This window comes from Podarcis bocagei (genome assembly GCF_964188305.1).
Source record: "Podarcis bocagei genome assembly, chromosome: 6".
NCBI lineage: Eukaryota > Metazoa > Chordata > Lepidosauria > Squamata > Lacertidae > Podarcis > Podarcis bocagei.
The window spans coordinates 41,843,874-41,867,652 of NC_138130.1; the positions used below are offsets into that span (position 1 = coordinate 41,843,874).

Below are 23,779 nucleotides of genomic sequence, written 5' to 3' on the forward strand. Positions count from 1 at the left end.
TTTAGAATGTGTTTTACAGATTAGAACATAATGCCCCCCACTCCCACCCCCCAGGAGGCAAAAGGGGATGGACCTCCCTTGTACTCTAGGTTAGCTTTAATAAGCCATGATGGAGAAGGCTCTAACAAGCAGGTGGTCAAATGCACCACAAAGTATCCTGACTCCACATTGACAGACTGCATTAACAGGAACTGATCCCATAACTCTGGATTAAACGTTGAGTTGGACACCTTAGCTGTCACAACAGCAGCATCAGCCTTGCTGTGGAGCCGAGTGACTTTATCCTCAAAGTGTTAAAGTTAGATACTGGATTGGTTGTGTCAACGGCCCTATGCTGCCTAAGAAGGTTGCAGGAGGAAGAGACACCATGCAGACTACCCAGAGCAACTTGGAGAAGGAAAGTTATAAATGTAATACACAGAAATAAGTATTATCATTTATTCAATTTATATAATGATGTATGGAAATGAGAGCTGGACCATAAAGAAGGCTGATCGCTGAAGAATTGATGCTTTTGAATTATGGTGCTGGAGGAGACTCTTGAAAGTCCCATGGACTGCAAGAAGATCAAACCTGTCCATTCTGAAGGAAATCAGCCCTGAGTGCTCACTGGAAGGACAGATCCTGAAGCTGAGGCTCCAATACTTTGGCTACCTCATGAGAAGAGAAGACTCCCTGGAAAAGACCCTGATGTTGGGAAAGACTGAGGGCACAAGGAGAAGGGGACGACAGAGGACGAGATGGTTGGACAGTGTTCTTGAAGCTACAAACATGAGTCTGACCAAACTGCGGGAGGCAGTGGAAGACAGGAGTGCCTGGCGTGCTCTGGTCCATGGGGTCACGAAGAGTCGGACACGACTAAACAACAACAAAAATACACAGTAATAAGTACATACATTTCCACTTTGCTTAAGTTTGCCAAGACTCGTATCTACAAAAACAAATTAGCCATGTTTAGGATTGTCTGATTATTATTTTTTTTAAAAAAATTGATTAAAGATTATTTTGCATTTTGGTTGTGATCCTTGTATAATCGTTCTTCATTCCAAGAGATACCTTTCTTACTTCAGTACGGCTCTTAATTCAGTAGCAACTGTGTAGACTTGCCCGTCGTTCTTTTCAGCATACCGTATACAGTATAGTATGATCACATATGAGCACAATGTACCATTTTGTCACAAAACAGTCCCAGATGAAAAACCATCCCTTCATCCATGCCATATGGCTTGACCCTCCCTGCAATCCAGCCTCCTTTCTCCAATCTATTTTTAAACCTCTGTATCATCGTGAAAACAGATCACAACTGCATTTCGTGCACTGGTGCGTTGCGTAAATATAAACACCGGCACGCGACTCTGAGCTAACCTGATTTAGGAAAATTTCATCCTTCAGGCCCATTCACAAAGAATCCCTAAAGAACCAGAGAAAAAACGCAGTCTTGCCCCCTTCAGTTCTAGCAGAGTGCTGTTCTTTCAGGAAGAACACTTGAAGCCACCAATACAGTGAGAAAAATACAAATCTTAAAAAGGGCCAGAGAGCAAAGGGCGTGATGTCATGTGAAGGGACGCTGAGCGAACGCGTGTTGTGCGTTTCCTCAAAAACATGTACCATATAGGCCTTACTCCCTTTATAAAAGCGTGTTTAGGGCTGCAGCCTCGCTGATCTTAAAATGCAGAGCCTGGTGCAGCAGTATAGTTTTCAATCAACCTGTCCGTCCCCCGTCCCCCGCTTCCTCCCTCCTCTTCCCAGGAATACGTGATCTTATGAAACAGGGAACACCCAGAGCAGCCTTTCTTTGTCGCATCCGCGTGGGACGCGCCTCCTGCGAGCTTCCTCGCCTCCCCCGCATCCTTGTCGAGGCTGCTCTGCATTTCTGCCGCACAGAGCCGAAGCGTGGGCGGCGGCAGCAGCCATGCAATGAAGGCAGGCGCGAGCAGAACTACATTGCTTTCGGCCGCCTCCCGCTAGTTCCTTTTCGGGGTGCGATTCCCTTGGCAACCCAGAGGAACGCGCGGCCCGGGAAGGCTAGGGATCGCGGCGTGCGCCAGCTTTTGCCTGCAAGCCAACTCATCAGCCTCTCTTTATTTCCCGAACCCCACTTTGCATGGGTGTAATGTGGGCGCAGTGCTCGTGCAGCCTACATGGATGGCAGCCGGTGGGATTAGGAAACCAGGAGGAAAGAGAGTAGCAGCATGAAGCGTGTTTGCGTTTCCACACGTTACAGTTGCAATGCAGTTGCGTGCCCACCCGAGGGGGGAATCCTGCCGTGGGGGAGGGCGATCGAGGGGCGTCACCGTCCCGTGTAGAAGCCGCTTCTCTTCCCTCCCACGCAGTCTCTTAGTTCTCCCCCTTTCGACGGCACCTGGGACGGGTGGGAGGCTGCCGACGCAATGATAAACGCGGCTCCTCCTTTTGATTGCTGGAGGCGTAAGGAAGAATTTTCCTGCGATTGAGCGTTTGGGCCCCCTAACTAGCCTTTGTTGAACGTCAGGGGCCGTGGCTGAAGAAGTAGTGTTGATCGAGGGTGCCCCTGAGCGCGTGCAGAGGGCCTTCCCCGCGCCACTCTTAATAAGCGCAGCCCACGCTTGGGTGCATTCTCCCGGGGAGATTCAGATTGAGGAGACGGCGGGACGGAGGCTCCCCAAGCTTCGCTCAGCTGAGCAACCCATTCACCTTTTTGGAATGCAAATAATTACGGGCAGCAAAAGTGTCCGGAACTCAGCCATCATAAAGAGGCGACTTTGTGCATTGGGTATCCTTCTCTCTCCCCTCCCCCCCCCTTCCTTTGCCATTAGTTTACCCAGAGGGGATTGGAGGAATGAGGTGAGATTTCTGCAACTCCCGCGGTTAGGACGAAGAAGGAGGCGCGGGGGTGGGAGAGAGAAAGAAAAAACAACTTGGTGGTTCCACTGGGGCTCGAACCCAGGACCTTCTGCGTGTAAAGCAGACGTGATAACCACTACACTATGGAACCGTCACGACGGCTCCCTTTTCCGCCAATCTCCTTCTTCGTGGTGTCTGCCGTTTCCTGCTCTGTCATTGGCTTCGCCCAGTGCAAGCGGAGACGCGCCAGGAGGAAGAGGCGGGGCTGCGTTTCCGCGGCAATGCAGAGAAGGGGGAAAAACAGGGTTTGCCTTAAGTTACTTCCACGTATGAAATGTTTGTTTCCTTTCCTTACGCCGCTGCCAAAATAAATCAAGGAAAGAATTACGATTGTTGCTCACGGTCCCAGGGGTGATTGCTGTGATCATTGGGGATAGATTAAAAAAAGCCAGGGACGAGCGTGCAGGTCGACCAGTTTTGGTATCCGAATAGCAAAGTTATTTAGCAGAGCAAGGCTAACCGGGTCTACTCGGAAGTAAGTCCCTTGGACATTAATGGGGCTTTCTCCCAGGTAAACGGGATTAGGGCTGCTGCCTTCATCATGTCTTCGGTAGTTCTGGTTTGAGTCAAAAACAAAACTAATTGCGCTTTCCTTCCTCATTGCAGCCTGTTCAACACAAGTACGGTTTTTGGAGTCATTTAGCAAATTAGCCACTGCTTGCATTTCACAATTTGGGAAAAGAAGAAAAGGGCCAAGGGTGTGTATGAATAGATTATATAGGATTCTCTCTTGAACTGATCTTGGGTTTATTTGCTAGCCAGTGTTGTTATTAGGCTGTATTGTTTATCTTTTTCTGCCCTGTGCTGATTTTGGAACTTTTGTAGAAAGGAGTGACAAACTCATTTGAAAACTGGTGAGAAAAGAGAGTCCTTTGCTTCAGCTTTAGAAAGATACCGTACATCACTATTATTATTATTATTATTAATTAAATATATATACTGTCCTTAATTTGAAGATCAGAGGGTGGGTCTCTACATAAAAATACAAAATGAGAACACAAAATACAATACAATACAAATACAATACAAAACCATTAACTGCCCCCATAACCTTTAAAATAGCATATAATGTTTAATCAGCCAAAGGCTTGGTTGCAAAGGAATGTTTTTCACCTGGCGCCTAAAGAAATGTAATGAAGACCCCAGACAAGCGTCCCTGGGGAAAGCGTTCCACAAACGGAGCCACTGCAGAAAAGGCCATTCTTGTGTTGCCACCCTCCATACCTCTTGTGGAGTGGGCACATGAAGAAGCCTCAGAAGATGATTGCAGGGTCCAGGTCAATTCATATGAGAAGAGGTTCTTGAGGTATTGGCACCTGTTGAATTCTGCACTAGCTTTCAGCTTTTAAAGGTGCAGGATCTTTTGAGCAAGAAAGGATCCTGAATCTTTTATAAGCTACTAACCATTAGGAAGTGGGGCTGCCCTACTGACTGAAGGGGCTTTGCCAACTAGTGCAGAGCTTTCCAAACTTTTCATGCTGGTGACACACTTTTCAGACATGCATCATTTTGCGACACAGTAATTCAGTTTTACTAGCAAACCGGAAGTTTAACATTTCCCGCCCTGGGAGGGGCGCGGGGAGCGTTCACGCGACACACTAACGTGTCACAACACATAGTTTGGAAAGCTCTGATCTAGTGGAATGGAGAATATCAGCTCAGCTGCTTCACAGAAGGAATAATCTTTCTGTTTGACCCATATAGAAAAACCTGGGATGCAGGTGCAGTTTAGGTTGCCCACTCCTGAAATACCACATGCTTTTATTACCAGTTATACATTCATGTAAAGGCCCACTGATATGGACTAAGTGAAGAAGAAGAGAGATGTAGGTGTATGTATATTTATAATACCTCTGCCACATCTGTTTAAAACTACTTGACTAGAATGAAATAAACATAATATGAATTGGGGGTCTGTCACTCTTAACCCCCCTAGAATTTTATAATATTGAACCCAGTGCTACCACATAACTTGCATACAGTATACGTACTAATGTTATAATAAATTTGCAAAAAATAAAAATATAATTCTGATCTGGAATAAAATGTGAAGGACAGTGGGAAATGTACCCCAACAGACCCTACAGTATTCAGACTAGATTTCTGTCTAATTACTCTTCCTACTGGACTGATCTTCCCATGGACTGCAAGAAGATCAAACCTATCCATTCTTAAAGAAATCAGCCCTGAGTGCTCACTGGAAGGACAGATCCTGAAGCTGAGGCTCCAGTACCTTGATTTTGGGAAAGATGGAGGGCACAAGGAGAAGGGGACAACAGAGGACGAGATGGTTGGACAGTGTTCTCGAAGCTACCAGCATGAGTCTGACCAAACTGCGGGAGGCAGTGGAAGACAGGAGTGCCTGGCGTGCTATGGTCCATGGGGTCACGAAGAGTCGGACACGACTAAACGACTAAACAACAACTCTTCCTACTGCTAACCAATAACAATAACTTTAGTCAAGCTAAGGAACTGAAATAAGAAGCATTAGTTAAAATGATTTAACAATCATCTTCACACTATCCACATATGTGGGTAAAAGCGCTATAAAATCCTCAGGAGAAATAAATAATAATAATAATAATAATAATAATAATAATTTATTATTTATACCCCGCCCATCTGGCTGGGCCTCCCCAGCCACTCTGGGCGGCTTCCATAAAAACCAAAAATACAGTAAAATGTCATACGTTAAAAACTTCCCTGAACAGGGCTGCCTTAAGATGTCTCCTGAATGTCAGGTAGTTGTTTATCGCTTTGACATCTGCTGGAAGGGCGTTCCACAGGGCGGGCGCCACTACCGAGAAGGCCCTCTGCCTGGTTCCCTGTAGCTTTGCTTCTCGCAGTGAGGGAACTGCCAGAAGGCCCTCGGCGCTGGACCTCAGCGTCCGGGCAGACTGATGGGGGTGGAGACGCTCCTTCAGGTATACTGGACCGAGGCCGTTTAGGGCTTTAAAGGTCAGCACCAACACTTTGAATTGTGCTCGGAAACGTACTGGGAGCCAATGCAGGTCTTTCAAGACCGGTGTTATATGGTCTCGGCGGCCGCTCCCAGTCACCAGTCTAGCTGCCGCATTCTGGATTAGTTGTAGTTTCCGCGTCACCTTCAAAGGTAGCCCCACGTAGAGCGCATTGCAGTAGTCCAAGCGGGAGATAACCAGAGCATGCACCACTCTGGCGAGACAGTCCGCAGGCAGATAGGGTCTCAGCCTACGTACCAGATGGAGCTGGTAAACAGCTGCCCTGGACACAGATTTGACCTGTGCCTCCATGGACAGCTGTGAGTCCAAAATGACTCCCAGGCTGCGCACCTGGTCCTTCAGGGGCACAATTACCCCATTCAGGACCAGGGAATCCTCCACACCTGCCCGCCTTCTGTCCCCCAAAAACAGTACTTCTGTCTTGTCAGGATTCAACCTCAATCTGTTAGCCGCCATCCATCCTCCAACCGCCTCCAGACACTCACACAGGACCTTCACCGCCTTCACTGGTTCTGATTTAAAAGAGAGGTAGAGCTGGGTGTCATCCGCATACTGATGAACACCCAGCCCAAACCTCCTGATGATCTCTCCCAGCGGCTTCATATAGATGTTAAAAAGCATGGGGGAGAGGACAGAACCCTGAGGCACCCCACAAGTGAGGGCCCAAGGGTCTGAGCACTCATCCCCCACCACCACTTTCTGAACACGGCCCAGGAGGAAGGAGCGGAACCACTGTATAACAGTGCCCCCAGCTCCCAGCCCCTCAAGACGGTCCAGAAGGATGCTATGGTCGATGGTATCAAACGCCGCTGAGAGATCCAGCAGAACTAGGAAACAGCTCTCACCTTTGTCCCTAGCCCGCCGGAGATCATCAACCAGTGCGACCAAGGCAGTTTCAGTCCCATGATGAGGCCTGAATCCCGACTGGAAGGGATCCAAATGGTCCGCTTCTTCCAGGCGTGCCTGGAGTTGTTCAGCAACCACTCGCTCAATCACCTTGCCCAGGAATGGAAGATTTGAGACTGGGCGATAGTTGGCCATCGTGGCCGCATCTAAAGATGGTTTTTTAAGAAGCGGTTTAATAACCGCCTCTTTCAGCGGGTCTGGGAAGGCTCCCTCACGGAGGGAAGCATTCACCACCCCACGAAGCCCATCGCCCAGTCCTTCCCGGCTAGCTTTTATAAGCCAGGATGGGCAAGGATCCAGGAGACAGGTGGTTGGTTTCACTCGTCCAAGCAGCCTGTCCACATCCTCGGAGGTAACAGATTGAAATTGATCCCACTCAACTTGACTAGACAGAACTCTAGCACTCTCCCGCCCCGGCCCTGCTCCCACGGTGGAGTCTACTTCTTCCCGAATCTGGGCGATTTTATCTGCAAAAAACTTTGCAAAATCATTGCAGGAGAACATGTGGCCCGTACTGGGCCCCGATGTTGCAGGTGGTTCCGCTAAATTGTGAACCACCTGAAAAAGTCTCCTGCTGCTGTTTTCTGCAGATGCAATAGAGGCGGTGAAGAAATTCTTCTTCGCCGTCGCTATCGCCACTTGGTAGGCTCGACGTTGAGCTCTAACCTGTGTCCGGTCAGATTCGGAATGAGTTATCCGCCACCGGCGCTCTAGCCGTCTCAACGATTGTTTCATTGCCCTCAGATCCGTGGAAAACCACGGGGCTGTCCGGGCTCCATGCAATCGGAGAGGGCGCTTCGGAGCCAAACAGTCAATAGCCCTGGTTAACTCCACATTCCAGCGGGCCACCAGGGAATCGGCTGAAAGGCCATCAACATGGGATAAAGCATCCCCTACCACTCTCTGGAAACCATTTGGATCCATTAAGTGGCGGGGGCGGACCATCCGAATTGGTCCCACCTCCCTGTAGAGGGGATGGGTCGCAGAGAAGTCCAGTTGCACCAGGAAGTGATCTGACCATGGCACTTCTTTCATTTCGCTTTTACTTAGTGTCAGATCACCAACATCCATAGAGGTAAACACCAGGTCCAAGGCATGTCCACGGCTATGGGTTGGGCCAGACTTATTCAGGGACAGCCCCATGGAGGCCATGCTTTCCACGAAGTCCCGAGCGGCCCCTTGTAAGGTCGTGTCGGCATGGATGTTAAAATCCCCTAGGACGACCAGGCTAGGTGTCTCCAGGAGAACATCCGCCACGACCTGAAGCAGCTCGGGCAGGGAATCCTTGGTGCAGCGGGGAGGTCGGTACACCAAAAGGAATCCTGTACTGCCCCTATTGCCCAACTTCCAGAACATGCACTCAGAAAACTGGGTCTTCCCAATAGGACGCCTGGTGCAAACTAATGACTTCCTAAAAATCACTGCAACCCCCCCTCCCCGCCCACGTGACCTGGGTTGCTGTGCGTAAGAGAAACCTGGTGGACAAGCAGCGGCAAGGACAGGCCCATCTGCTTCATCCAACCAAGTCTCTGTTACACATGCCAGGTCAAATCCTCCATCCATGATCAAGTCATGGATGGCAGTGGTCTTACGAATCATTGACCTGGCATTGCACAGCAGCACCTTCAGGTCACGTGGGTATCCCTTGCTGATTCTAGTATCCATTCGGACAGGACCAGACCCGGAGGCAGGGATAGTCCTCAGACAACGACTAAACCTGCCTCCTCTGTAATGACATGGTCTGGTCTTAGCGTAACTCCTCCTCCTACCCGTGATCACTGAGATCGGTTGTCCCAGTGCATCCCCCCCTGTGGAACATGCCCCAGCCATTTTGTGGGCTGGGGCCCACTCCCCGGCAGCCCTGAACCCTCCCCCTAAAAACAAAATAACACCTTAAACAAACAAACAAAACCAATAAAACAATACAAACAAAAAAATGTAAAAATTACAAAACCATCAAAATAAAAAAATAATAATTCCCCAAGCCCAACCAAACATCCATCCCACCCCCACCCCCCACATACAAAAAATCCAAAGAAAATTTTTAAAAAACATTTTAAAAACACTCTGTGCCTCTCCGGCAGTAACAACTGTCCTAGTGAGGCCTGTCAGGCCCCGCCCCGGGCCAGGTGGTAAGTGGCAGGGAGGAGCAGGGCCCTCAGGCACTCACTCAGGGGACTCCTCCTGGGCAGCAGGCAGCAAGCAGCACGCAGTCCTTGTGAGGCTTCAGGCCCCGCCCCAGGCCAGATGGTAAGTGGCAAAAGCAGGGCCCACAAGCACTCACTCAGGGGAGTCTTCCTGGGCAGCAGGCAGCAAGCAGCACGCAGTCCTTGTGAGGCCCCAGGCCCCGCCCCAAGCCAGATGGTAAGTGGCAAGAGCAGGGCCCACAAGCACTCACTCAGGGAGTCTTCCTGGGCAGCAGGCAGCAAGCAGCACGCAGTCCTTGTGAGGCCCCAGGCCCCGCCCCAAGCCAGATGGTAAGTGGCAAGAGCAGGGCCCACAAGCACTCACTCAGGGAGTCTTCCTGGGCAGCAGGCAGCAAGCAGCACGCAGTCCTTGTGAGGCCCCAGGCCCCACCCCAAGCCAGATGGTAAGTGGCAAGAGCAGGGCCCACAAGCACTCACTCAGGGAGTCTTCCTGGGCAGCAGGCAGCAAGCAGCACGCAGTCCTTATGAGGCCCCAGGCCCCGCCCCAAGCCAGATGGTAAGTGGCAAAAGCAGGGCCCACAAGCACTCACTCAGGGAGTCTTCCTGGGCAGCAGGCAGCAAGCAGCACGCAGTCCTTATGAGGCCCCAGGCCCCGCCCCAAGCCAGATGGTAAGTGGCAAAAGCAGGGCCCACAAGCACTCACTCAGGGAGTCTTCCTGGGCAGCAGGCAGCAAGCAGCACGCAGTCCTTATGAGGCCCCAGGCCCCACCCCAAGCCAGATGGTAAGTGGCAAGAGCAGGGCCCACAAGCACTCACTCAGGGAGTCTTCCTGGGCAGCAGGCAGCAAGCAGCACGCAGTCCTTATGAGGCCCCAGGCCCCACCCCAAGCCAGATGGTAAGTGGCAAGAGCAGGGCCCACAAGCACTCACTCAGGGAGTCTTCCTGGGCAGCAGGCAGCAAGCAGCACGCAGTCCTTATGAGGCCCCAGGCCCCGCCCCAAGCCAGATGGTAAGTGGCAAAAGCAGGGCCCACAAGCACTCACTCAGGGAGTCTTCCTGGGCAGCAGGCAGCAAGCAGCACGCAGTCCTTATGAGGCCCCAGGCCCCACCCCAAGCCAGATGGTAAGTGGCAAGAGCAGGGCCCACAAGCACTCACTCAGGGAGTCTTCCTGGGCAGCAGGCAGCAAGCAGCACGCAGTCCTTATGAGGCCCCAGGCCCCACCCCAAGCCAGATGGTAAGTGGCAAAAGCAGGGCCCACAAGCACTCACTCAGGGAGTCTTCCTGGGCAGCAGGCAGCAAGCAGCACGCAGTCCTTGTGAGGCCCCAGGCCCCACCCCAAGCCAGATGGTAAGTGGCAAGAGCAGGGCCCACAAGCACTCACTCAGGGAGTCTTCCTGGGCAGCAGGCAGCAAGCAGCACGCAGTCCTTATGAGGCCCCAGGCCCCGCCCCAAGCCAGATGGTAAGTGGCAAAAGCAGGGCCCACAAGCACTCACTCAGGGAGTCTTCCTGGGCAGCAGGCAGCAAGCAGCACGCAGTCCTTATGAGGCCCCAGGCCCCGCCCCAAGCCAGATGGTAAGTGGCAAAAGCAGGGCCCACAAGCACTCACTCAGGGAGTCTTCCTGGGCAGCAGATACTGTTGGAATGCAACAACATAAAACGCAATACCCCGAAGGATGAGGTCTGTTGAGATACTATTTTGCTCCAGTTTACCTTTGAAGCAGATTATGGTGTTCTGTCAGCAGAGGGCTGTCAATCCTCGTTGAGAGTGGAGAAGCCACTTGTTACCTTTGGTGCTCACCTTTCTCAAAATAAGGTGGAGATTTTTGAGGTATATGAGACTTCCTGCACTGTCCTTTGGGTGTATATATATGACTGCTGTATGTCAACTAAAGTTGTGGGGTAGTGGAGCCGGTTATGTTTGTGTATGCATGAAGAATTAAAAACAGACTTTTGAGGGCTCAAAGGCAGCAGGAATAACGGAGGCCTGCCATAATTGCAGCCATATTGGGAGTAATGGCAGCGGCATGTCTCAGTGGTAGAGCATCTGCTTTGCATGCAGAAGATCGTAGGTTCAATCCCTGGGATTGGGAAACATACTATACCTGCTTGATATATTGGGAAGCCACTGCCCATCAGCATAGAGAACTCTGATGGACCAGCGGTCTAACTCAGTACAAGGAAGCTGCTTATATTCCTTCAACGGCTTACAAATTGCTTAATTCTAAGCCTTGTCCTTTATGGTTGGTATCTGACAGCTGCTACAGTTTGCCAGTCCCCCTTTTGCCTTTGCCTGGTTCATTTTTCATGCTGTCTTGATGACAAGCTTCCAAATTGCTGCCCATCAAAATGATCTTGTTTCTTTCTTACATAGTATTACTCTTTTTTTGTTTTTTGTTTACTCTCTCCTATCCTCTCATTGCTTTTAAAAAGCACTTTCTGCACTTACTAAACTGATGACCCTGAAAGAAGAATGCTGCAATGTAGCTTATGAATTTCAGGTTTAGCAAATAGTATAAAAGGTTTTTAATTTGTTCAAATGATGTAGAAACCATTTCTACTCAAGGAGAAACATTCCCACGATCTGCAGCAATATTTTGCATCCCAAACAGCACCAATAATCTTTTTAATAAGCAGGGACTCTCTGTTTAACAGCTGCAGGATGAGTAGACACCAGTACTATGCCTTCTTCCATCACTACATCGCCAAGCTGGTGGAAAACCCACCTGTTGACCTCTGTCTGCTATGCAGATGTTAATGGCACAAAGATTTTGCTAACAGGTGTGTTAAGCCCAATGTAACTTGCTTTGTCCGGTTACCATATTGGGTCAACTGACTCTTGGACCACAAGGCAGAACTTTGTATGATGTGCGTGAGTCCATTTAATAAAAGTTACGTAGTTTTAGAATCTGTAATGTGCATTCATTTGGCCAATGTGTAGAAAACATATGTCTAAAGTTGAATAAGCACTAGCTTTTTCTTGTTTCAGTGTACATTTTGTTCCCATCTATTACCAGTCTGTATATTTTGCACTCACTGTGTTAAAAGCATATGTACGTTAGGAATATGCATATGATTCTTTGGTGAGGGCTGTCTGCTCCATCTCATAAAGTAGGTATGTTTGATGTCAGCTAAGGCCTGTTTCTGCATCAGACTGGCATGACTACCACTCTGGAAACGGAGAGAGAGGAAACTAAATTCACTGCTGTTTCCTCAGGTTGCATGTTATCATGATCCCCTTTGTAGGCAACCTGAGATGTAGCTCAAGTCTTCACCTTTTTCTTGTTCTCATTATCTACCACAAAGGTAGACTGACATGTATAGATTAGTCCAAACAGTCAAGTAATAGATTTTTGACTCAGGGAAACTTCCTAAGTTGCATTCACTGTTTATTCAAATAGAACTGGCCCTTTAAGCCATATGGATTTTTAAAAATTGTGTTGATGATATATATCATTCTGTTGCTTTTGGAAACTGAAGGCTTTATGATGTGGTATTGTGTTACAGAATGAGAAACTTGCAAAGTTCTTTTTGTTCCCTCATTGTATTTTCCCTTCTAATGGTCTTCACAAGCTCATTGAGAAGATGCTGTGGAAATGGCCAGGCTAATCGGGTACTGAGTATTAAATGGTCTCTGAAAATTTTATTAACTTGGAGTATGACCTGCATTGTCTCTGTCCCCCCCCCCCTTTTTTAAAATAATTCTAGTGCCTCTTCCCATGCTTCACCAAACGCTTTATCTTATGCCATAATGCTAGTTTGTGGTTCATTATTACTATAATGGCTGTTGCTGAGAAGCAGTTTCCAATGTGAAGCAGATAACTTTAGCCATCCACTTGTCTGCCTGAGATTCAGAGAGCCTGGTAACAACATAGGTTTCTCCAATACATCATTGTGCCTGCGCTGCTGTTCGTAGCTGCAGAACACAGCTCTTATTTCTGGCTAGAAGGAGAAAGGAGCTGTTCCTTGATAAATCTTCTATCTGCATAAATGTAAGAGGAGCACAAATATGAACCACCAAGAAGGAAGCTGGAATGTCAATTGATTTTATATCGCATCCTGTACCCTCTGCCCAGGAAGAAAGCTTGTTTACAACGCCTAGTAAACCTCTTTGCTGATGCAATGGAAGACATAAGGTAATTTCTTTGTGTACCTTTGTTTTGGTAGATATATTTTAACCATTTGTTTTTATTTTTAAATCAATGTTGGTGGAGAGAAGGAGTGCATGGTGTGACACAGATTGCCATTGCTGACACGCTTCTTTGCAATTGAGCCCATCTAAATAAAATTTATTTCTAAGTAAATACAATCATTTATAATCCATAGTTTGAGCCTTGATTTTATTTATTTTCAGCTTTTTCTAAGATCACAGACTCCAGAGTCACATATTGACTGCCTTTAGTTTGTTGGGGTTTTGTAAACTCCATTTTATGTTGGGGTAGAACTAGATTAAATATTTAGCTGCCCACGCATTCTTTCTGCCTGCTCATGTCCAGAGATATTGGGTGGCTACAGTGGCTAAAAACTGTGCAGAAGAAGGAGTTGTGGCAGGTAAAATTTGTCGTGACACAACACCTAGGTGCTGAGGGATGCTACACTCCTGAGAATTTCCTCTTCTGCACACCTGTTAAAGATACATGATCCCCCTTATCTGCTGCATCTGATCCCCCTTCTCACAGAGTGTTGGTGTTGCAAAATAAAACTACAATTTCCCTTAAAAAGAATTTGAAATCCCAGCACTCCAGTCTCCAGAATTGTGTTAAATGTAGTCTTGGATCCACATATGGGGTATTCACATATTTCCTAAACAATGCATAGTTCTTTCATGTAATGCATATTAATTGATTTCCGTCTGCACCATTTATTTATTTTCTAACAACCCTTCAGCAAGCATGGAATTATTTTTCTCCTTCATTTTCTATCAGGGTGGAGTGGGAAAATCATAGCCCCTTAGGAAATTACTTGCTTTTTAGTCATCCTCTAAAAACCAGAGGCATCTTTTTAATTGTTCAGTTTCAGCATAAACTTGGTCTTGAGTAAGGATGGGTAAATCTTATTTCAGTTTCTTGTTTTTTAAGTTCAGCTTACCACATTGCTGCATCCATTTGTGATTGATTGATTGATTGATTGATTGATTTTAAAATCCTCGTAGAAATTCGTCAGCATTTTATTGTGTACATCTCCCATTATGCACATTTTTCAAGCAAATTTCCCTAATGTAGCACATTCAGTATGCTATTTTCACTAATACACTTTTTGTACACTTCTTCTGGTTTGAAAACTGCAACACAACATTGGGGGAACTGCAAATTTTTAAATATAGCTGTATTTGTTTGTATATTGTTTTGGGAAGTACAAGTTAAGAAAGTTTCCTTTAAATTGTGAACCAAACTGAATCTCTTCCCCATTCCCAGCCTTGAGTATAACTTCCTAAACATGAGTATCGTTTGACACTCATGCTACCAGCTTTGTGTTTCATTTGTTTTCCTATTACACTTCCCTTTGTTACATTTTACACACACACACACACACACACACACACACACACACACACTACTTTAGCACTGAATATTTTTCATGTCTAAAATGAGTAAAGTTGGGACTCAAACTTGCTTTGAAATCAGACTTCCTTTGCTTTAAAATTTTCTTCTAGCTACCTAGGATAGCTCAGTTGGTAAGGCACGAGACTCTGAATCTCAGAGTTGTGGGTTTGAGCCCCATGTTGGGCCAATTTTCCTGCACTGCAGAGGGTTGGACTAGATGACCCTTGTACCTTCCAACTCTACGATTCTATGTACTGAATCCTGTAGTGACCAGTAGGTGAGAAACTGCACATGCTCTGTTGCTGTCTCTTTAGTAATATTCAAGGAATGAATATAACATTCAAAATAGGTTCAAGGCAAGGCAGTTTGTAAGTACAAACGAGGGCTGGGCACAAATGCCTTTCAGATTTCCCCACCCTATTTGTGGAAAGAGAACTGGTGGGAGGGGACTAACTTTTCCCAGGGAAAAGAGAAATTCTCCAATAGTAAGGTTAACTACTTAGCAGTGTTAGTAGGTCAGCGTCTTTCTTTTGCCCTAAAGTTGTTTCCCCCACCACCACTGCAAGTGGCAGCAGTAATACCTGTGTTGGCAGCCTGACTACCATATTGCATCTTCCACAGTGCCAGATGTGTTGTGATCATTCCCTGGATATGTGTGTGTATGTGTGACCAGAAAAAAATGACCCTTTTCTAGATGGGGTGAGAAAAAGGAAGTACTCTGAAATCTTGGCCAGAAAAATGTCTTTTGAGAAATGTGGACTTAGTTCTAGACCAAGAAGTGGGATTGCCACTGCCCCACCTAGTGAGACAACACCTTAGCTTAGCTCCTACCTCCTGTTTTGTCTCAGATTCACCTATGAAAGCCCTTCTTATCAACCATGACAATTAAATAAGTACCTATATATTTAGAGAGAGAATACATTTGTACACCAATGAGAGACAAATACTGAAGCTAGGAGCCACCATCTTCTGTTTCTTCTTCCGTGCATGCTTTGATTGTCAGCTGATCTCTTCTGCTTCAGATTGCTCCCTGCATTTTCAGGGTTCCCAATTGTGGTAAAGATTCTAAATACCTCCACCTAACACACACTTCAGATCTTTGCGTAGACTTTGAGTACATGCCCCTAATGTCCCCACTTTAAATGCACCCACATTGAATGCCTAAATTGGACTTCTCTCTCTCTTTCTCTCTCTTCCTTCCTTCTCCTTCTTAGTGTTGCAGTGCTGATGGTTGTATTACTTAAAAGCGTTAGAATAGACTTGCATAATACATCTAGAAGCTTCCCCCCCCCCCGTCTGTTGCCACAGACGCCGTCCCTATCTTGAAATCATTTTCATCTTGCTTTTGGCCGTCTGCTTGCCTAGTAATTGTAGTGCCTGAGCCAGACTTCAGAAAGGCTTTGTGCATTTTGAAAAACAAACAAACAAACAAAGGTTTAATTGGCATCCTTTTGCTTCTTTTCATTCCCTTTGTTTAACATCCTTATGTTTCTGGCTACATGATTTATAGCTGGACATGGCAGTATGATATGTGTGTTTGTGCTCAACATTTACTTACATGTAAATCAGCAGCACTTTATCACCCTATCCCCAAGATCAATGTTTCTGATGTATTATGGTGCTTTAGGTTTCCCCGCAGATGCCTCTCGCCTTTCTGCCTATGCTTCAGCAACTCTGGGTCTGGTAGTTCTTGACGTGGCATGTGACACATTGGGGAAGCACCAGTCTCTCTGTTTCTACAAGTCCAGGTGTAACTGCACAAGCCCACTCCCTTTGTTCTAGAGAAGCACCCAGGCCAGCAGCTCACTGTTCAGAATGTTGAGTGTTCTCTTCTAACGTGGCTTCTGATTGGCTCCATCAAATCTCACAAGATGGGTACATTGATACAATGACAGAGGTTTCCACAAATATCCTCAAGTGTGATTTACAATTGTGCCCAATGTTTTCCACTATAATGTGGCTGCTTATGCTGGATTGGGCCCCTTTGGATCTCCTTCCTTACTGCCCCACCCCATAATACAGGATCCCCAGTCAGGAGTGCTTGGCCAACAGTACCAAAAGCTGGAATGGTGTGCTTAGTGTTTACTGGCAAATCTCTGCACTGCCTTCACCGGTGCATAGATAACCTGGTTAATTATTTCTGCTGCTCAGCACTTTAGTGGCTATCAATATGGTATCTATTTTTGTCATGCAGTCTTCTCTGTTATTAGGGCCAATGGCAGGCGTAGTTTTCTCTGGGAATCGTTGTTTACTGTTGCATATTGAGATGAATATAAAGATGGTATGGTTGGCAACACCGATGGCTTGAAGAAAACCATCGCCCATGAGGAAATATTAAATCAGCACCCCAGTCTCAACTGAAGTCATGGGATGTGGCACTTCTATTACGACGAGGCGGGTGAACAAATCAGAAAGAGGTAAATAACCTGTGTGTGGTCTTTCCATTCTCTGATGTGCTACTTAAACAAACTTATTGTCTGCATTAATTTGGAAGATACTGATTGTAGATTGGACCATCCCAGGTGGTTCTGCTGGACTGGTAGGCTAGAGGACACACTATGAAGAAGACTCAATAAGGTGTTGAGATAATATAGCCATCAGTTCTCTGTTTAAAGAACCTCTCCCTACCTGATTCCCCTCCATATGGTTTTAACTGCAATTCCTTTCAACCTCTGCCAGCATATATCTACTTGCTGGAACTGATGAGAGTTTAGTCAAAATATGGGACCAGGCTGCTTTAAAGCATCAAACCTTGGTGCCTATTTTGAGAGTCTTGGTGCAAAAGGGCACAATGTATATTAACATCTCTTAGTGCTCTCCTAAATGTTTGGCCAGGGTGTTTCTTACTATCTTGACAAGAAAGGTTTGATTAAGAGAAACTTCACAGACATGGTACGTTTCCAGTGTTAAAATGGGCTCTGTTGTGACATGCAGGGGAGGTTTGAGAAGACTTGAAGGTTTAAGAGACCAGCAAGCTGTAGTTTTATATTTTCAATGCTTTTCTTAGTGTATGGAACTCATTCTCCTAGAACTCCTTCTCGACTGTTAGTCCAATGTAAATAAAACCTGGAATTCTTGCAATTACTGTAAGGGCATTCAGGAATATCCAGCAAGTTGTTTGTGTTAGGATATTTCCGTTACACCTTAAAAGGGAGCAGGCTTTGTGAGTCACAGAGTCTGCGTATTTCCTGTTCACAGGAAGTTTATGTTTTGTCTTTTCTTTCGTTTCTCTCTCTGTGCCTGAGACACCGAAGCAGGCAGTCATGTTTTCTTTGTTCTGACCAACGCTGAATAAAATTGTAAATAATGCTCTCCTGCGTGCATCTTTCGCTGTGCATTATCTGCTGATAGAGCGTGCATCAGCTCTGGAATGTGGCAGGCTATTTCTGGAGCTCATGTCGCTAATTGCTGATACTGCGTATCTACGGGAGATCGATGGACGTCCGGAGGCGATGAGTTTTGATGGATGATGTCTCCCTGGCAGTATCCCAACAGTTTGGGCATCTGACTACTAGCCAGGATCTGAATATCTTTGGGGCAATTATCTCCCTCTAAATTAGACTCAACGGGGGTTCACGAAAAGAGGGAAATAAAAGCAACCACTTACCAATTTCAGGGTGCAAAAATGATAGAGTGCCTTTTAGAAACATCATTTCCAATGAGCCATTGTTGGGGGATGGAAGCTAGGAATACTGCCACCACATGCAAGGGCAGCGGAACAAAAGCTCGTGGTTTTGTTTGTTTGTTTGTTTTAAACAGCCACTACCTATAATGTCCCATCATCAATAGTCATTGAGAAATGGTCAATGTATCTTTCCATTCATCATTTATGTTTGAGAAAGCCTGGATTGAATTTGGGATGAGAAGTAAAAAGGAAAGGAAAATTCTCCACCGTGGAATTGGCCTTGGCTGAGAGCTCCATTCCATCACCCATAGGTTTTATTCTAATCTGCCATCAGATGGTTGCCCCCATCAAAACAGATTCCCTCTCTGGATACTGTTGCTTAAAATCCCACCAGGAGACAGATATTTGTAACCTTGTGTAGAACACAAAAGCAAGTCTTTGTGGAAGGAAGACAAAGTGATGCATAGAATTGGATTTCAGGGCCTGTCTTAGACTCAGCTAGGCCTGAAGTGACAAACACAGATTTCAATTCCGTTTCTCAGCCATCAGATGGATTAGAACCACACTCGCAACGTTTCATGGATTACGTCAGGTCAACATCAGTCATCTACATCAGTCCTGTTTAAGTTCAGCAATCCCATCTCTCTCATACACTTTCCTCTATCTCTTCTGCAACATCTATTTGCTTCTTCTGCCGTAGCAAATAGATTCTGGAAATATTGACTGTTCCTTTTGGGAATAGCCTTGACTGATGTCATTGATTCTAAGTCTCTAGAGTTTCAATTAATTGTCTTAATAACAAAGCAACACTTCTACCTGAGTGAGAATTGCAATAATCAAATCAGGAGCTGTGATCAGTGTGATGTTCCTGTGCCAGGACTCGCATCGTAAAGGCAGGCTACTACTTGTTTAATATCCTATGATCTATGAATCTCTCAGTACCTTATTTTGGACCATATAGCAATCACTTGCACACAGTTTGCCTGGAGCTGAGTCTAACTAATGTGCAGTTCTTAGGCACTAATATGGTGGTGCTATAAAAATACTATCAATGCATATTTTATAGGTAAACAAATGTTTTAAATTTTGAAAAACAATTATCTACAACAATTTGTTTTTGACAAATTGTACAGTGGTACCTCAGGTTACATACGCTTCAGGTTACAGACTCCGCTAACCCAGAAATAGTGCTTCAGGTTAAGAACTTTGCTTCAGGATGAGAACAGAAATTGTGCTCTGGTGGCGTGGCAGCAGGAGGAGGCCCCATTAGCTAAAGTGCTGCTTCAGGTTAAGAACAGTTTCAGGTTAAGAACGGACCTCCGGAACAAATTAAGTACTTAACCCGAGGTACCACTGTACTCAGAAGCTTCTGCATAAAATAGTATTTTACAACTGTGTGCCTACTGTATAATAAAATTCATTTTTTATTGTAAAAAACTTGCATTAGTAAATCATAATGCAAGCACTATTTGTTTTATGACCTCATAATGCCCTTCCCTTTGTTTCATACAAGTTGCTATGACCCAAATACTTGGGATTTAGCAAAACTGGTACTCCAGGGCACACACTGAAACATATTTTGAGCTGCTGTGCATCACCTGAGACTTTAACCTACATTTGTTTATAACGAATGATATTTTGTATGTGCGAGCTTGAAAAATGTGTTTAAGATATTGACCCATGTGACTTTCATAGGCTTCTTGGCCTCAGAAGCTTTGGAATTTATTGTACAGCTGGCAATGTTTTTGAGCTGTACAGCAATGCTTCCAAAGACAATCTTAGCTTTGTATCCCCTCCTAAATCTTCCCAGTATTGTCCCATCTCAGGTGTATTAAGGGAGGAGGAGCATGCGTTAATTTAGACATCTGGATACAAATTTAGAAATAATTACTTCAATTGAAATAGAAACACACAGTGAGAAAAAAACTTCCCAGGTGGCCCTGTGTGCCTGACCATCTGCTCTCCAGGTGCTAACAGCTGATGAACAACTGCAATTCTCCCTTCTTTTGCCTTAAACTGGACCAGACAACCCTTCAGAGAAGAGGACTCCCAGGAAAGTAAGAAGAAACCTGCCTAAACCAAGAGTGGTATGGTCCATCATGCTGTTCCCATGGTGGCCAACCGGGTGACTGTGGAAAGTTTGTAAGCAGAGCATGGGCACACCAGCACTCTCCTGACCTGGCTAGGAGAGCACCAGGCTGCAGAAGGTGTCTCTGCCATGAGATTATCTCAAACTTTAAATGCAGGAGTGCTGGTAGGGTTAAAAGGGGAGCTATGATTAGCCTTCTGCGTTTTAGAGCAGGATTCACACACAGCATTTTAGAACCAAAGATCCAGAGATCTGCATAACTAGTTGTGGACAGTTAATCTTCTCTTTCTGGCCCCTTCATGTCTTGGCAGCGATTAAAGCAGCTGTCCTGATTCAAAGGTGGTATCGCTCTTACATGGCCCGGCTGGAGATGAGGCGGAGATATGCCCTGAGTATCTTTCAGTCAATTGAATATGCAGAAGAACAAGCACAGCTACAGGTTTGTACTCTGTGGATTTTTCTTTGACGCAAACTGTTAGTGAGGTAGAACATGCCGGCTTTTCAGATTATATTCATCATGGATAATGTAGCTTGTAAATTTTTATTCCCTCTCACGGTTGATGCTTAAGTTTTAAGAAGATAATATAATATAATTAGTACCGTGCCATTCATTTTTTGAAGCTGGTTAGTATCAGGCACATCTACAAACTGCGAAACATTATTTTCATTTATATAAGGCCTTTTTTAATAAAAAAAATAATGCTAATTTTGAATTGTGACACAAGCAAAGTAATGCACGTTATCATCTAAAGACACATACACCCCCCCCCCCCCGGTAAGACCCTTAAATTTAGAGCCGGCTTTGCTCAACTGTGTCACTGTCCCTATCAATGGAGATATAAGAGGCTTGAGATTTTGCCAGGGTTGTTACTGTGTAGATGGAGCCAGCGTGCTTATTTCAAATAAGGGGAAGACAAAGTAATATAATCATTTCTGCTTGTAAACTAACCGATGTCTTTTCTTATTCAGCTATCTAAGTTTTTCACATTCATGCTGGACCATTTTACTAAGGCCAATGAAACTGATCCAGGTAAGGATTGACTGAATACGTTTTCAGAGCAGTTACATGTGCGTATCTTGTAAAAAAATAAAATGGCGTGTGTATGTGTGCCAGTGCAGCCAAGAGCATATATGTGTGGAACTACTTATCTTTGCACATGTACCTGTAGCTAGTTGAGGAACTGTATGTTTCTCAAATCAGAAAAACCTGCATCTGTGTAGCAAATGCAATAGCAGTCAAATGGTCAATATGACTGTGCAGATGCAGCAGAATTGGCGTGGACAATGCCAGGATATGATGTAAAAGAAAAGAAAAGCATTTCGAACTAGTTATGGATAAGTAGAAAGACTAGGAAAACAGTTTAGGAAGGGGGGTCCTATGCAATTAATGTTTGCTCAGGAATCCAGGATCAATATAAACCAGGGGTAGTCCACCTGGTCCCTACTGCCCACTAGTGGGCGTTTCAGGATTCCAGGTGGGCGGTAGGGGCTTCTATGACACATATTACTGCAGCACTGGTGGGCAGTAAGGAAATTTCCCCATCAAGAAAAATGCATTAGTGGGCGGTAGGTATAAAAAGATTGACTACGCCTGATATAAACAATTATTTCTCTCCATCTAAAACTTTTCCTTTTTTTAAGAATATTTTTTTATTAACCGACCAATCACATCAAATCAAACCAAATTACATAAATTCCAAATTACACAGCCGAATTTTAAATTTTTGTTGGGGGTACCCATATTTCAAGTTCCGAAGGGGATCCAATCAACTTCTTGCTTCTTACTGCTGTTTTAATGTCCACAAATCTAACCTTATGATGTTCACAGTACTATCCAGTCCTTTCTTATTGTTTTTCCACATCTCTTGTTGTTATTTTCATATATTTTTCCTTTCTCTTTGTGACCTCTGATAGTCTCCACAAGCTGGTTAGAACAGTTTGTAATCCTGCGTGGATTATTTTTTTTTATCCAGTAGCCATATCCAGACGTTTTCCATATAACATCACTTCCATACATCGAAACAGTCTTAGCGTCATTAATCTTCACCAATCTGCCTCCTTTCTCAAAACCTCTGAGGAGATTCACCAGGAATGCAGTCTGAAAACAAGTCCGTTCTTCCTCCCGGCTATAAATCCTTTGGCAAGATGGCGACTCCGAATTAATTGCTGTGCCATTCCAAAAGCTCTTATTGCTTCTCGATCTCCATAAAGCATACTTTTGGTTAAAGTTTATCTCCACACAGACCTTAGTAATCCTGCTTGGGTCAGTTCAACCGACGATTCTAATGAGGAGGGGTTCTTGTAAATCACATAGAAGGAAAGTAAAAAAGGTCCCCCCCCCATTCAGTCCCGTCATCAACATACCCAGCCTTTGGTGTATCTTCATCGTAAAATATTCCTGTTTCTCCAACCCGTCTTCTTCTTCCACAGAAGTCACTTAAATTAGCAGACTTCACTCCCCTTCTTCACTTGAAATATGTGCATTTGCTTCTTTTGTAATTAATTATTCCAAATTGCTGCAGCTAGTGCGCAATCAGAGACAGCGTCCAGGAGAGCCGAGGTCCACACGGGGGCATTCTGCCTAGGGCCCTCACCACCTTATTTCGAATTAGGGGGTGATTTATGGGCACAGCAGGCAAGGACAGTGTTCCCCATTTCCTTGGGGCAACAAGGGAGGCTGCCTACTCCCATAACAGCCTCTTAATTACCCCATGTGGGTCGGAGTGATGGTATTGTCGGCCATCTTCCAATGCGCCCCTAGTGGCCCCCCCCATCTAAAACTTTTCCATTGGCATCTCTTCTCTAGCGGAAGATTCATGGTTTAGTCTGAAGGGGCAATTAGGATTTTTTTTTTAATGGAAAGAAAACAGACTAGAGACATACCAGGATTGGAAAAATATACAGACCGTTGAACAATCAAAGACTAAAGTGAAGATGGCTCCACCTAGATATCAGTATCCGCACACCGGGACTTTATGAAATGGACTGATCAGAAGCCAGGAGATTTAGAGAGATAAGACTTAGGTGGAATCTACACACATGTTAAATACATTGTGAAAATGCTTTTTAAAAAATCGTTTTGAAAAATGCATTGAATTTGCTATAGCTTAGTTACCATCTAGTGTCACAATTGTATATTGCACTTTACAACACTTTCAAAACGTTTTATTTGCAGCTGTATAGCTGAGTCCTGAATTTGAAACATTTTATATTTTAAAATGTAAGAAAATAGTCTATAACTATATGCTGAGATGGAATAAACATATGAATAGAAAAATCCCAAGAGAGGCATGGCAATGTCTGTTTGAAAATGGTTCAAGTTTCTCGACAGCTATGATCCATAAATAAATTTGCTTTAAGATTGTGTTGGACTTCATTGAAAAGTAAAATGATCAGTAAGCCAGAAGAAAGTAAGTCCTGGATTTATCCATAAGGAAAAGGTGATTTTTTACCATATGTCATGGGTTGTTGTTTTTTAAAAGCAGTCGTATTGACAAATGGTGGTGGGAATTATGAAGGAAACATTTCAGAGACAAAGAATTAACTGATGATGTATCGCTATAAAATTATTAGAGAAGAAATGGCCAAACTGGTCCCAGTAGAAACA

The 23,779-nt window shown here is 45.2% G+C and overlaps 2 protein-coding genes across 5 annotated transcripts in view; one reads left to right on the plus strand and one right to left on the minus strand.

Annotated features, from left to right (window-relative positions):
- The window catches only part of RS1 (retinoschisin 1), a 37,294-nt gene extending 22,466 nt beyond the window's left edge, over window positions 1-14,828 (minus strand). The window contains exon 1 of the mRNA XM_081199474.1: window positions 14,689-14,828. The gene's annotated coding sequence lies outside the window, so the exon portion shown is untranslated. The remainder of the gene's footprint in view (window positions 1-14,688) is intronic.
- Window positions 12,583-23,779, plus strand: part of PPEF1 (protein phosphatase with EF-hand domain 1) — a 33,072-nt gene continuing 21,875 nt past the window's right edge. Inside the window, exons 1-4 of one of the 4 annotated variants that reach the window (XM_081199439.1) lie at window positions 12,583-13,051; window positions 16,653-16,875; window positions 20,484-20,611; window positions 21,142-21,202. In XM_081199439.1, coding sequence (XP_081055565.1) covers window positions 16,824-16,875; window positions 20,484-20,611; window positions 21,142-21,202 — 241 coding nt within the window. In that variant the 5' untranslated portion in view covers window positions 12,583-13,051; window positions 16,653-16,823. Of the gene's footprint in view, window positions 13,052-16,652; window positions 16,876-18,215; window positions 18,261-19,869; window positions 20,141-20,483; window positions 20,612-21,141; window positions 21,203-23,779 lie in introns of those variants that run through there. The other 3 variants (XM_081199440.1, XM_081199442.1, XM_081199441.1) reach the window with 3 other exon arrangements.